General features: G+C 43.7%; 1 protein-coding gene and 1 long non-coding RNA gene across 3 annotated transcripts in view; one reads left to right on the top strand and one right to left on the bottom strand.

The window, feature by feature from the left end:
• Positions 1 to 211: 211 nt before the first annotated feature.
• Positions 212 to 1158, bottom strand: LOC129641452 (uncharacterized). The gene is made up of 2 exons (XR_008709343.1): positions 879 to 1158; positions 212 to 392 (listed from the first exon to the last, which is right to left on the bottom strand). It is a non-coding gene; the product is annotated as an uncharacterized LOC129641452 (long non-coding RNA).
• An 8280-nt stretch (positions 1159 to 9438) lies between these two features.
• DENND5B (DENN domain containing 5B) overlaps positions 9439 to 15162 on the top strand; it is a 221890-nt gene continuing 216166 nt past the window's right edge. For both annotated transcript variants that reach the window (XM_055573205.1, XM_055573197.1), the window contains exon 1: positions 9439 to 9883. In XM_055573205.1, the coding sequence (XP_055429180.1) occupies positions 9757 to 9883 (127 nt within the window). In that variant the 5' untranslated portion in view covers positions 9439 to 9756. The remainder of the gene's footprint in view (positions 9884 to 15162) is intronic.

The following is a 15162-nucleotide window of genomic DNA, read 5'->3' as shown; positions in this document are numbered from 1 at the left end:
TATATACTATAATTTATATAACCATTTCCTCTTGGCAGAAATAAGATTGTCTCCATTTAGTTTCAACTCTCTGTATTTAGCTGTTCTGTCCTTAAATTTAATTGTTTGCTTAACTTTTATCACTTTACAAAATTGCTATCTAGGCTTATAAAACACTAAACTCCATGTCTTAGTTAAGACTGCAAGTAACAAATTATCATAGACTGGGAGGTTTAAGCATAGAAATTTATTTCTCACAATTTTGAAGGCTGAGAAATCCAAAAGCAAAGGGCCAGCTTAGTGGTTTGGGAAGAGTGGTCTTTCTGGTGTGCAGACAGCCATCTTCAAATTATCTCTTCACATGGTGGTGAAGGGTGTTGGTGGTAAGGGTAGCAAGGTTCTGAGAAGCAGAACTGTTGAAACAAAAGGTAGGAGTGTTCTAAACTTTGATGGAAGATCTGTATTTTAATCACTACTCTTATATTCTCAATCTTGGCTTTGTGACAAGGAATCCATCCAACCAAAGAAACTATCCATTTCTTCCTCATTCTATGGTCCCTGATTCTCAGTGGGGAGCCTGCCCTAGCTGCCCGAGATTCTAGTGGCTTATTGTTACCTCCTTGAGAAGAGATAAGGCTGGGTTGTTTTTTCCTCCAGAATATGGACTTACATATTCTTTCCTTTTAGGTTTAGAATATACAGATCCATCCCCTTATTTGGGGGGCATACTTTTAGTTGCAAGTAAAAGAAAAATAATTCAAACTGGCTGAAACACTAAAAGGAATGTATTGGCTCACATTAACTGACAAATTCAGATACTGAGCTGGCTTCTTGTGTGATTTGACCCAGAGTTCACGATACAATCTGCTTTTCAGAGTTTCTCTACTCTCTGCACTGACCTGTATGTTGGCTTCATCCTTGGTCTGGCTTTCCCCCATAGGACCAGCAATTCTGTATTTTTCCTTACTGACATCCAAGATGAGAAGATGGTGCTCCTTTCTCCAACTGTCAAACAAAGGTTCTGAACCTGACACTAAGTAGACCAGCTTAGGACAATTGTACATCTCCAAATCATTAACCCTTGAAAAGGTCATAGGTTCACAAAGCCTCACCCTAGAGTTAGTGGTAAGGCCAATCCCACCCAAACAACATTCAGACTACACAATGAAAGGAGGGGAATGGATTCTGATTAAACAAACACTCCTTAGGGAGGAACTTCCTTTCCTCTTGCCTCATGTTTCCATAAGGAGGGACTTCTACTACTGTAACACTCGTGGCCTCTCCCTTACCCGTTGCTTACTGTTCTTGTGGGTGATGGATAGCAAAATCTAATGTTCAGAGTCCTCATTTCTCTGATGGAAGAAGCTAATCTAATTAAATGTTGCAAGCATTGACGATTCGGCTGTTTTCTTTCCTTCTGGAACTTACATGGGATGGCGATACTAGGTTAAACATAGTTGCTCTGCAGTTTCAAATGTTCCCTTCTGTGTGCTGTGTCAGGGTATGGCCTGGGGGAAGATTTCTGAACACAAAATGCAATCTATCAACAATTGAGGAAATAAATTTATGATATTTTAAATATAGTTTGCTATTGTTTAAAGAAGTAGACAGATAAGGTACACTTAGTTTCTATAGGTTTGTGTCTTTATAGTTATACAGAGATCTTGAGGGCTTCCTAGGTAGTGCTAGCAGCAAAGAACCTGCTTGCCAATGTGGGGAGATGTTAAGAGACTCAGGTTCGATCCCTGGGTTGGGAAGATCCCCTGGAGGAGGGCATGGCAACCCATTCCAGTATTCTTGCCTGGAGAATCCCATGGACAGAGGAGCCTTGCAGGCTGCAGTCCACAGGATTGCACACAGTTGGACACGACTGAAGTGACTTAGCATGCACGCATGCAGAGATCTTTAAAACATACAGAAATACAGCTTCTCTTCATATCTTATGAATCAGGGGCTGAGTGGATGTATAGACAAGTCTTTATACTTTTTAGCCTGGGGTAGCCTGAAGGTTTTGCCCAATTCTTCCTATCAACATCCTCCAGGCCAAATCACACTTAAATATGTGCTCTTTTGGCTGCAAGTGGCAGAATCTCAACTTAAATTACCTCAGGCAAAACAAAAGTCAAATTTACAATAACAATAGAGGATGTTTGCTCCATTTGTCTTCTCTGTCCTGGGTGTCAGTCTCATTCTTCTCTCTTGCTGCAGATTATTTTTCTTCACATAACAGAAATATGACCACTGGTATCTCCTGAGGTTTTCAGCTTACAACACTGGCCATCTGCAGAAAGACCACCTCAACTCTCTGGGCCCTAAGTCCAAGACCTATGGGGAATCGCTTATAGGCCCAACTTGAGCCATAAGCCTTCTTCTAGACCAATCAATTCTTCTGAGAGGAGTGTGTGTGTGTGTGCGTGCACGTGGGCATGTGTGTGATGTTGTATCATATCATTGTAGCTCCTGAGAGAGCAATTTGGTTGGAATGAAAGGAAGGAGGTTCTCAGAAGGAGGCAGTCCTGAGAAAACAATTACACGTAAATCTACTAAAGTATTATTGGAAAAAAGAGAAAGAACAGGACTAGATGATGAAAAGGAACTAATGTTGGGTATTTTATGTGAGGTAAAGGGAGAAAAGAAGGTCTAGATATTTCACTGAGAAAGTAAGGGAACATTTATGTGACACTTTAGATAGGACAGACATACTCAAAATGTTGACTCATCTTGTGCTTTATTTACTTTCAAATACTTCAGTAAAATGGAGGAGGAAATGGCAACCCGCTCCAGTGTTCTTGCCTGGAGAATCCCATAGAGAGGGAAGCTTGGTGGGCTATAGTCCACAGGGTCACAAAGAGTTGGACACGACTGAGCGATTAAGCACCCATGCACTTCAGTAAAAAAACAATTAAATGGCAAAATGTTAATATTCAAACTGGGTGATGGGAGAATAGTCAAATTCATAGAATCATAAAGTACCCTGGTAGATGGTAGGGGCAAGAGGTTGGGACAGGGGAGGGAGAATGGGTAGTTGGTGTTCAACAAGGACAGAGTTTCAATTTAGGAAGATGAAAAATTCAGGAGGATGATGGTACAACAATGTGAATGTATTTAGTGCCCCTGAACTATACTGTTAAATATGGTTAAAATAGTATATTTTATATAATGTGACTTTACCATAACAAAAAATTTTTAAAAACTAAGTGATGGGTATACAGGTGTCCATTATTCTAGTCTTTCTGTATGCTTCAAAAATGTTCCATCACAAAAGAAAAAATAATCAAATTCTGAAGTGGACCTATGACGAGAAGTCATAAGCAGCACAGAGGGAAAAGATTAGTCAACTCAGGTAGAGAGATCTCATAGACTAACAGACATCAGAGGGCTTCCCAGGTGGCTCAGTGGTAAAGAATTAGCCTGTCAATGCAAGAAACTCAGGAGACACAGGTTCGACCCCTGGGTCTGGAAGATCCCCTGGAGAAGGGAATGGCAACCCACTCCAGTTTTCTTGCTTGGACAGTTCCATGGACAGAGGAGCCTGGGGGACTACAGTCCATGGGGTTGCAAAGAGTCAGACATGACTGAGTGTGTGTGCACCATACACACAGACATCAGAGCTGAGAAGGCCTTAGATAGTCTACAATCCAGTCTTTGGTTTTGTTCCCAGTTCTACCACTGACAGTGTGTGTTTGGGTAAGTCACAAAAATTCCGTGGAACTTAAGACATTTTTATTTGTAAAATGAGGGAGCTAGCTTTGCTGATTTCAAATATTCTGTGTTAAACTCATTCAAAGCTAGCTAAGCCGAGCTCTTAGGTATCAGCAAAACCAAGAAAGTGAGTCACCCCTACTGCCTGGCATTCAGGGCTCTTCATGCTCTGGCTCCAACTGAACTTCTGTTCTCTATACACTTTTATACCCCAGTCATTTATTCTGTGCCTGAATGTTCCCTCACAGTTCTACCTCCTATTTATCTTATAAGACCATCTCAAATATGATGCCTTTCGTGGTGTCATACTGGATTCCTTAATAAGATCTGACTTCTGTTCACTATATCCCACATATTTATAGAATGTGTCATGTGGAATATACAATATTTTACTTTTTACTGTTTCTAATGGTATTTTAATTAGTTTTGAAAAATATTTTCCTTCCTTGTTGTTGTTCAGTTGCTCAGTCGTGTCTAACTCTTTGCAACCCCATGGACTGCAGCATGCCAGGCTTCTCTGTCCTTCACTATCTCCTGGAGCTTGCTCAAACTTATGTCCCTTGAGTCCGTGATGCCATCCAACCATCTCATCCTCTGTCATTCCCTTCTCCTCCTGCCTTCAACCTCTCCTAGCATCAGGGTCTTTTCTAATGACTTAGCTCTTCGCATCAGGTGGCCAAATATTGGAGTTTCAACTTAAGCATCAGTCCTTCCAATGAATATTCAGGACTGATTTCCTTTAGGATTGACTGGTTTGATTTCCTTGCAGTCCAAGGGACTCTCAAGAATCTTCTCCAACACCACAGTTCAAAAGCATCAGTTCTTAAGCACTCAGCCCTCTTTATGGTCCACTCTCAGATGCATACATGACTACTGGAAAAACCATAGCTTTGACTAGATGGACCTTTGGCAGCAAAGTAATGTCTCTGCTTTTCAATATGCTGTCTAGGTTGGCCATAGCTTTTCTTCCAAGGAGCAAGCATCTTTTAATTTCATGGCTGCAGTCACCATCTGCAGTGATATTGGAGTCCAAGAAAATAAAGTCTGTCACTGTTTCCATTGTTTCCCTATCTATTTGTCATGAAGTTTACCCATCTATTTTCTTTCCTGCTAGACTATAAACTCCTGAAGAAAAGGGATTGTGTCTTATTTAGTTTCATATTCTCAGATCATTAGCATAATGACTTAGACAAAATTTTTTATAATCTTAGACCCGTCATTTAAGGTGGAAACAGATTTATGCAAAACTGTGAGTTGGCTGTTTTGCTTCCAAACTCTATTTTTTTTGTTGTTGTTGCATTGGATCTTCATTACAGTACAAGGGCATTCTCTAGTTGTACCTTGCATGGGACTTCTGGTTACAGTGCTTGGGCTTCTCGTGTTGTGGAGCACAGGCTCCAGCTTGCATGGGCTCAATAATTGCAGAATACAGGCTAATTTGCCCTGAGGCATGGGGGATCTTAGTTCCCCAACCAGGGATCAAACCCGTGTCCCTTCATTGGAATGTGGATTCTCAATCTTTGGACCACCAGGGAAGTTCTGCCACCAAACTCTTATTGGCATAAACTAATGCTTTTTCTGAAACTAATGATAAGGGAATATGATTATTGATTTTCCAAATAACTTTTCATTGCGGTAAGATTTTCCCAGAAACCTTTTTAGCTGGCAGAAGAAAAAATTTGCTCAAAAAAATTCTGCCACAAAAGAGAATTTTTTGTTGGAATTGTGATTATTTGGCATGTTTTGTGCTATGGGATTGTTGCCTCCACTGTAGGTTTCCAGGTGGGCAGCATATGTACCAGGAATAGCAGCAGAATGGAAGGCAATGGTGTTAAGTATTTGAGCAATGATCCCTAAAGGACTCTCTGGTAAAACCTCCAATGGAGGGGATGACTTATGTGTGGAGAGGTTCAGCCACGCCAGGGTTTGCTGCTTGCAGGAGGCATAGGAATGAGGAATTAACTGATTACTGCTAACCTGGCATAACATATGGTGACTCTGACTACTAGTAAAGCGTGGTCCAAGGAATGTGTAGGGCTCTGAGTAGTTTCTTTAGCAATCCTGTCTCTCTTGGTTATGAATATGTGTAGATGACATGGTGGAAAGGAAGAATGGTACCAACAAGGGTTATCTTAGCATGGGAATAGAGGTATGATCTCTCCCCTCATCAACACAGTTTAAATACCTTGTAAGATTTAAGTCATATTATTAGCAACTTCTGCAGCTCAATTCCAGAAAAATAAACAACCCAATCAAAAAATGGGCCAACGAACTAAATAGACATTTCTCCAAAGAAGACATACAGATGGCTAACAAACACATAAAAAGATGCTCAACATCACTCATTATCAGAGAAATGCAAATCAAAACCACAGTGAGGTATCATTTCACACCAGTCAGAGTGGCTGCTATCCAAAAGTCTACAAGCAATAAATGCTGGCGAGGGTGTGGAGAAAAGGGAACCCTCTTACACTGTTGGTGGGAATGCAAACTAGTACAGCCACTATGGAGAACAGTGTGGAGATTCCTTAAAAAACTGAAAATAGAACTGAGGAAACCAGAATTGAAAGAGACACATGTACCACAATGTTCATCACAGCACTGTTTATAACAGCCAGGACATGGAAGCAACCTAGATGTCTATCAGCAGATGAATGGATAAGAAAGCAGTGGTACATATACACAATGGAGTATTACTCAGCCATTAAAAAGAATACATTTGAATCAGTTCTAATGAGGTGGATGAAACTGGAGCCTATCATACAGAGTGAAGTAAGCCAGAAAGAAAAACACCAATACAGTATACTAACGCATATATATGGAATTTAGAAAGATGGTAATGATAACCCTGTATTCGAGACAGCAAAACAGACACAGATGTATAGAACAGTCTTTTGGACTCTGTGGGAGAGGGCGAGGGCAGGATGATACAGGAGAATGGCATTGAAACATGTAAATTATCACATGTGAAATGAATCGCCAGTCCAGGTTGGATGCATGATACAGGGTGCTCGGGGCTGGTGCACTGGGATGACCCAGAGGGATGGGATGGGGAGGGAGGTGGGAGGGGGGTTCAGGATGGGGAACACATGTACCCCTGTGGCAGATTCATGTCAACGTATGGCAAAACCAATACAATATTGTAAAGTAAAAAAAATAATAATAAATTAAAATAAATACATAAAAATGTCCTTTAAAAAAAAGATTTAAGTCATTTTATTCACTTAGCTAATTTATTTCTGAGTCATCATTTTAGAGGAAAACATATGTGCACTGATGTATAGTTAATTCTTTTTTTTTTTTTTTTTTTGCTGAGATCTTCATCATGCAGGATCTTCTGTTGTCTTAGACTCTCTAGCTGTGGCACACAGGCTTAGGTGCTGCAACGCATGTGGGATCTTACTTCCCTGACCAGGACTTGAACCCGCTTCCTCCGCATTGCACAGCAGACTCTTAAATACTGTACCACTAGGGAAGTCTCTCTTGGTTATTCTTTCAACTTTGCTTTATTGCAGCTTAATGCAGAATATACCACAGTGTTGCTCTGAAGTGATAATTAGGAACATACCCAGGTATTTTCAAATTAGAGTTTTAACCTTGTAACGTGTGATAATTCTATTGAAAGCTTTAGGGAAGATTTTAGCCACAACTAAAAGATCCCACATAGCACAACTAAGATCCAGCACAGCCAAATAAAAATTTTTTTTAAGTCAGTTACTTTTCAAATCAACAAAAGTACCATATCCCTTGGCTAGTTCAAACAGTGAATTAGTTTTCTATTGTCCTCTATTAATCTAGAATCAAACAAACATTCTGTAAGGATCTACCGCAAAGATAGGAGAAACATACACATCCTGTCATTTCCTCCCCTCATTAGTGAAATTGTTTTACATATTTCAGTTCTGTCTATATGAGAAAAAGCAATCATTTCATAATAGCAAATAAGCATATGTTCATAAATATGTCATAGATAGAGTTTCTGTATTTTCCTAGTAGCATCAACAACTTGTTACTACCGAGATAACCACCCTTCTTTCATTCATTTAATAAACATGAATTGAGGGGCTAGGTGGACCAGGGTTCTGCTAAACACTAAAAGTAGAAACAGGCTGAACCTAGCAGGATCCTGACTCCTGCTCTGTGGAGCTTACAATCCAGTTGAGCAGACAGACATAGAAAAAGTCATTGTAAGTGTTTTGAAGGAAAAGTGCAGGGTGCAGTAGGAGCTAAAGGTGCATTACCCAGGCTGTGGCTCATTCTGATTTTTTTCTTCTTCTTACACTTCAAACCTGAGGAGAAGGTGAGGGTACAAGCCACAGTACATGATGGTATGCGTGTGTGTGCTCCATGGACCGCAGCACATCAGGCTCTTCCATGAGATTTTCCAGGCAAGAATACTGGAGTGGGTTGCTATTTCCTTCTGTGAGGGATCTTCCCAACCCAGGGATGGAGCTTTTGTCTCTGGGCTCTCCTGCACTGGCAGGCAGGTTCTTTACCACTAAGCCACCAGAGTGAGTGAGTGTTCAGTCGCTCAGTAGACTCCAACTCTTTGCAACCTGATGAACTGTAGCCCGCCAGGCTCCTCTGTCCATGGGATTCTCCAGGCAAGACTACAGAGTGGGTTGCTGTGCCCTTCCGCAAGGGATCTTCCAGACTCAGGGATCAAACACCGGTCCCTTAGTCTCCTACATTGGCTGGTGGGCTCTTTACCACTAGCGCCACCTGGGAAGCCCACTGAACTTCCATACATATCTTTCAGAGAGAACATTTTCCAGTCAAATAATTGAGCTTCGGTCTCTCAGTCCACCTCCCTGGAATATTTGCTAGAGTGTCTACCGGAAATGTCACCATGCACACCCACACGCTCCCCCCACCCAACCCCGTACCTTATACCCAAATCCCTAAAAAAGAGTGCCGAAGTGGTGTGGAAGGGATGACCATGTGGAGATAGTATGGATTTAGTTGTCACTTTTCAAGGGAGTAAGAGTAGATCTGTGATGTCGTTCTGAAGAGTGGAAAGTCAGAGGAAAGAGCAGGGTAAGAAAGCCATAGCCTTGTGAAGAGAAGAGTTCAGGGTTTAATTCCTTTTGCCTTATCAGCCGCCGATTGTACCTGCTGGAAGAGCAGATAAGTTCAAATGAGTACAGAGCTGGGGAACTGGAGCGCCTTGACTACATTACACTGACCTGGAAAATGTCAGGATAAATTACGGAATGGGTCGGCTAGGGGAAGTTGGTAATTGTGGTCATTGTAGAAGTCTTAAAGCTTTGTGGATATTGAGTGGGTTTTCTGTTTTCTTTGTGCCATTGAGTAGGCACCAGTTCGGTGAGGAAGGATGGCTTGTGAGCGGGGTTGAGCGCTGGTGGAAGGATTCAAGGACTATGATCTTAAAATAAGATGGACATCCGCACTTGTCAGTTTAAAATATGTTGATTGTCCAGATCGTTGTGGGAAATGATTTCGGAGCAGCCCTTAACCTTTCCCCAAGCTGCATTTCTTTTTTAAAAATTCAGGATAGGAAGCATCCCCTCTGCGGCTTTGCCTCTTGTTGGCAGCCGGAGGCGCGTGTGTGGGGTCGCCCTTGAGCCTCAGCCCCGGCCGCCGGGCTGGCACGAATCCCGCCAGCATCCGGTGCTCCCTTCCGAGCCCGCTGGACGCGCGCGCACGTACAGCCGAGACGCGCGCTCCCGCCCCTCGCGAGCGCGCCCTCCCCTCCGCGCCCCCGCCCTCCCCGCGCTCCCACCGCCAGAGCGCCGCTCAGCTGACCGGCGGGCGCCAGACTGCGAGGCTCCCAGCTCGCGAGTGCAGCTGCGGCGACGCGGGCCTCTCACGGCGACACTCCCCCCGCGTGCCCCTCCCCCGCCGGGCACCGGGAGCGGGACCGACAGGGCACGAGCTCCAGGCCGCTTCCCCGGCGCCGAGCGAGGAGCGAGGCTGCGCTAACGAGCGGCGGCTGCGCGGCCATGGGCTCGCCCGGATCGCCCTAGGGCGGGCGCGCGGAGACCGAAGCCCGAGCGGCAGCCTCAGCAGCGAGTCTTCTCAGGCGACGGCGGCGACAGGAGCAGTGCGGCCGGGATGAGCGGGAGCGGCGCGGCGCCCGGCCCGGCCTCGGGCTCCTCCCCGGCCGCCTGCCGCTTCGCGCACTACTTCGTGCTGTGCGGGATCGACGCGGACAGCGGGCTGGAGCCGGACGAGCTGGCGGGTAAGGCCGGGCTGCGGCAGCGCGGGGTCCCTTCAGGGACGCGGGGGACGCGCGGGAGGCGGGGTGCCGGCTCCAGACAAAGTCAGTTCCCGGCGGCGGTCGCTCGCTGGCCGGCCAGGCTCTCGGGCAGCGATTTAATGACATTGTTATTTATTCCGCGTGCAGGGTGCTCTGCTGAGCCCGCGGGCGCCCGCAAGCCGGCCCCCTCACCCGCAGCTGCCGGCGGAGGCGGCCGGTGAGTCACCGGGCGCGGTAACTCCCGGCCTCGCTGTGCTCCCGCCCCCCACCCTCAGCCCGGACCTCGAAGTTCTAGCCTCTGCATGTGACGCGGCGCCCCGACCCTTCGGGGAGGGGGCGTCGGACGCGGGGCGGGAGTCCACCCAGGCGGCGGCGGCCCGCGGGGCGAGCGCCGGGCGGGAGGCTGATTGGACTTCATCCTTGAGTGTTCGCGGTCTGCGCCGCCTCCGGCCTCGGGTTCTGCGCTGACGGTGGAGTCACCTTTTGGAATCCTGTCGATTTGGCAGTATCGCGGGGGCTGGCGAAGATCTTTGAACCTGGGGACTTAGGACGATGCTTTGTTGATACCGCCTATAGGGTTCTGAGTTTAAGTAGTTAGACATTTCCACTCAGTTGGGTGCACCGAGTGTTGCTGCCTGGGTTTTCCCGGAGGGGCATCGTGCGTTCTCTTGACTCATTATTTGATGGCGCAGTGCGGGGCTCAGCTGGGGAGCAGCCGCTGGAAAGGGGGCTGTTAAAGGCTGATGGTGGAGGGGGCAGGGGTGTGTGCGCAGTGTCAGGAGGAGCCTGGGGAGAAACGACTGATATCATTTTTCACGCCTGTTTCTTTCTGCTTGCCTTCTTGGGTTCTGAATCTCGATTTTTTTTTTTTTTTTTTTTTTTTTAACGTGTGAGACAAGTGACATCTACCGCTTGAACTTTATCTGTGTCAGTGTTAGACACTTAGGTCATAGCCTTTAAGAACAGCTTTTTTGGACATAGCATTCTTGATTGCACCAGTGTGTGTGTGTGTGTGTGTGTGTGTGTGTGCGTGTGTGTTTCTTTTCCTTTTTTGGCGGGGAGGGGGTGACTGTGAAGAATGTATTAAATAATAAACAGTAGTAAACAACTGTTCAGCCTTTAGAACAATACCCACCAACTCAGCTCTTGGCTAAATGAATATCTTAAGTCAGTTTCACAGCAAAACCTTTTCAACAAAAGCTATGAATAATTTTACTTAAAAATTTTATATGAAAAGAGAGATGAGTACCAGGCTATGTGTAATTATATATTCCTGTCCTTTCTTCATGTACGTATTAAGAATGGCTTTGTTAAGGGTTACAGAGTTAGAAAAAAGAAATGTTGGGAGAGATTCCTCTTTCAGGATTGGTGAAGGAGTTACTTTAGATTTCTAGAATCCCTTTCCCCCTAAACGTTTCCCTAAACATTTATGACACTGAGTCACTTGGAGACCTTCTGTCAGTGGCTACTGATGACTGGAAAAAGCCTGTATTTTTTTCTTCATCAAGTCTGTATGCCTAGTAAAGCTAGAACAACACCTTTAAGTGTCACCTGAGTCTCTTTGGGCATAGTGCAAATGGCTTTAACAAAACAGGAAAAAAACATTTTAATGCATTCATTCAGTAAGTAGTTTTGAAAGCCTTTAGGTGTAGATTGTGTTCTAGGCACTGGGCTCAGCTGTAATCAAAGCAGATCAAATCAAAAAAATCACTGCCATCATAGAGCTTACATTGTAGTGTAAAGAAATAATAAACATATGTAGTTTTGTCAGAGGTTATTAAGTGCTGTGAGGAAAAATACATCTGGGAGATGAGAGTAGGGCAGTGCCAACAGAATGATGGAATTTGTAGGGTTGTAATGATTTTAAATAAGATGGTTAGGGAAGGCCTTGCTGATAAGGTAATGTTTGAAAAGAACCCTCAAGGAGGAGAGGAAGCTGGCCATGTGTATTGTCTCAGGGTACAGCATTGTAGGCAGAGGAAACAGCATGTGCAAAGACCTGAGGTGGAAGAGTTCCTAGTTTTGTGGTAACAGCAAGGAGGCCAATACTGAGTAAGAATGAGAGTAGTAGCTGTCATCATTGAGAAGAAGTAGGGCTTCGTAGACTGTTAGACTTATAGATGGGAAACCATATCACTAGGCTTTGAGCAGTGTAATGAGATATGATCTACCTTCTAAAAAGATGGCTATGGCTGCCATGTTGACTAGACTATATCAAGGGCAAGATAGAGGCAGACCAGTTAGGAGGCTCTTTTTCACTCTTTGAGGCAAAAGTTGTTGGGGGTTGGATCCAGTTATGTGGTTAGAAGCTGAGTATATTTTGAAGGTAGAGCCAGCAGGACTTGGTGATGAATTGAGTATGGTATTCATACTCAAAAAAGATAAAAAAGAAACGACTCCCAAGATTTTCTCTCTAAACAATTACAAGCACCTGTTTACTGAAATTGGAAGACTGATGGAGAAGCTGGCTGGAGAAGATTAGTTTAGCTTTGGGCATACTAAATTTGAGGTGCCCATTAGACATTCAGATAGAAATACCAAGTAGGCAAGACATCTGTCAGGGCCCCTAACTTTATTTTTAGGTGTAAGTTGAAAGCCTTGAAGTTGGGTGTTGTCACCCAGGGAGTGGATGTAGATAGAAAAGAGAAGAGGTTTGAGGATTGAGTCCTGGGGATATTGCAACATTCTGAGGGGAGAAAGATGAGGTGAAAACAACCAAGGAGTTTAAGAAATGCGGCTAGTGTGACAAGAGGAAAACAAGAGAATGTAGTATCATGAACCCAACTACCAACTTCTTAACTTTTTCCACAGAGCTACATTTAGGGATCAGGAAACAAGGCTGGTGAGTTAAGCAAATTAGTCACAAGGTTGTTTCTGTTTTGCTGCATTAATTTCAGAGTTAATGATAGTTAGGTTTCTATTTTACTTTTCTGGAACTAATCTATTTTTATCCTACTGTTTCTTAGCAAATTGTCACCCCACCTGTAGAAGATCTTACTTGACTTCTATTAAACATAAACCAGTTGCTTTATAGACTTTTTCTTAACATATACATATTCCTAGAACTTACACTTTGCAGGTGGTGGGTCATTGTTATCAAATGAAGGACACGAACCATATGATGAAGTAACAGTTAAATAGACTGAGATCTTATGAGAAATGAGATCTTGTAATAAAGTGATCTGGGCTTTACCTTGCTTTTTAGACACTCCTCCGGTAAAGCTTTGCTTTACCAACAATGGAAAAGATGTCTTTTATCGCATATAGGTCTTTTAACAACTGAAAGTAATTTAAATATATATAAATTTAAAATATGGAAGTCGTAGAGATTTTATGGAAATGTCTCTCTCTATATGTATACTGATACAGCAGTATTGGGCTTCCCAGGTGGTGCTAGTGGTAAGGAACCCACGTGCCAATGCAGGAGACATAAGAGATGTAGGTTCGATCCCTGGGTCAGGAAGATCCTCTGGAGGAGGGCATGGCAACACACTCTAGTATACTTGCCTGGAGAATTCCATGGACAGAGGACCCTGGCAGGCTACAGTCCATAGGGTCGCAAAAAATCGGACACAACTAAGTGACTTAGCAAACATGCACACACAGCAGTATTGCCTGTTGTTCTTCTCTGCCATGTCTTAGCTATTGTGCTTCTCCTACTCACTGTGTATTTTCAAGATGTATTTGATCCATAAACAAAAATGTCCCTTAAATGTTAAAGCAGAAATATTTAAATTTCCTTTAATGTTAAAGATAAGATGTTTCAGACTGACTATTGCATAAAGAAGAAAGGAGGTGTAAATAGAAGTCACTGGAATTAGTTGATGTGAAGGGAAGTAGGTATCATTTTGAAATTTTCCTTTATGTCTCTCATTTCCTCTAAGACCAAGCTGTAGGAATTTATGTGGCTTGATTTACAGCAACAGATCTTTTAGGCAGTGGAAAAATGAAGGATATAATTAGAATTTTATTCAAGTAACGTAAATATGCAAGCCCCCAAATATTCCTTCCCCCAAGAGGGAAAGAAGCGTCTTTGTCACTCTCTTTCATAGTACCTTGTACATAGTGTTTAATAAGTGAATATAAAGTTTACAAATGAGTCTGCAAATTGTGTGGTGACCAGAATATTCTTAAAGCTTTTCCATGGTAGCTTGGAGTCAGGAATGCTGATAGATATGGAAGTCTGATGGATGAGATCCCTGCTTTGTTTCGAGATCTTCCTTGGTGCCTCCAGCTGTTTATTTTTAGCCTTGGTGTCTTGGCTGTGGTTTAGAGCTTAGAGGCAGTGGAGACCATGTTCTGAATTCAGATATAAAATTTTGTTAAAACTGACAGCATCATGCTGCAGTAGTACTGGAAGGGACCTTAGACATCATTTAGAGCGGAGAAACAAAGACTGAGAGTTTAAGATCTTAGAGATCCCATTTGATCAGAGCAGGCACCAGACTAAAGCCTGGTGGTTCTTTTTTTTTTTTCCGGAACTGAAACCAGGACTCCAGCAGTGAGAGCAGCAAGTCCTTAACCACTGGACCACCAGGGAATTCCAAGCTTGGTTGTTGTAATGCACAAAGCTGCATAGTTATTTAAACTCAAAAAAAGATGAGTTTAATGTGAGTTCAGCAAGCAGTTCAGGATTACTCTCAATCCAGACTGAATGTCATAGTCAAGGCTGTGCTAAAGTCTTTTAAAAACCATGGCCAGGTGTACAGGGGTGGATGGGATAGGAGCTTCCATGATCTGACCACAATTGGTACTGCCTGAATTGTTAACTTTGCTGACATCCTTGGTCTACAGTAGATTATGTTTGGGAGTTTGCAAGGTCTGCCCTGGTAACTGGGGTGCTGGAGAAGGAAAAATACAAGGATCAACTTCCGTTCGAATGGGGCCAAAGAAGAGTCAAGGTCTAATTGCTGTGGTATAATGATACTTGATTTTAAACATCCACTTGGAATAAAATTCTTTATAGTGAAATTGTCCCAACAGTGAGGGCAACTAAGTCCTAGGGCTCAGGCATCTACTGCACTGGTTCATGCAGGACATACCAGCATAGGAGCTCAGAAGAGCAGAGAAGATGAGATGGTTAGGAAAGAGGGGAGGAGGGAGGAACATAAGTGTCTTTGGAGGAGAAATAGTAACAGAAAGGGGAAGAAGGGGGACGAGAAGATAAAAAGGAGGCTGGAGGAGGGCAGGTACATATATCCAGTGCGGAGGAGTTGAGACAGACTGTCCTGACATTCCTGAGTATATTCTTTGATTTGCAT

This window comes from Bubalus kerabau, chromosome 1, assembly GCF_029407905.1.
Source record: "Bubalus kerabau isolate K-KA32 ecotype Philippines breed swamp buffalo chromosome 1, PCC_UOA_SB_1v2, whole genome shotgun sequence".
In the NCBI taxonomy this organism is placed as follows: domain Eukaryota; kingdom Metazoa; phylum Chordata; class Mammalia; order Artiodactyla; family Bovidae; genus Bubalus; species Bubalus kerabau.
Note: the sequence above shows the minus strand (reverse complement) of the source record. Positions and strands in the feature narration are given on the sequence as shown.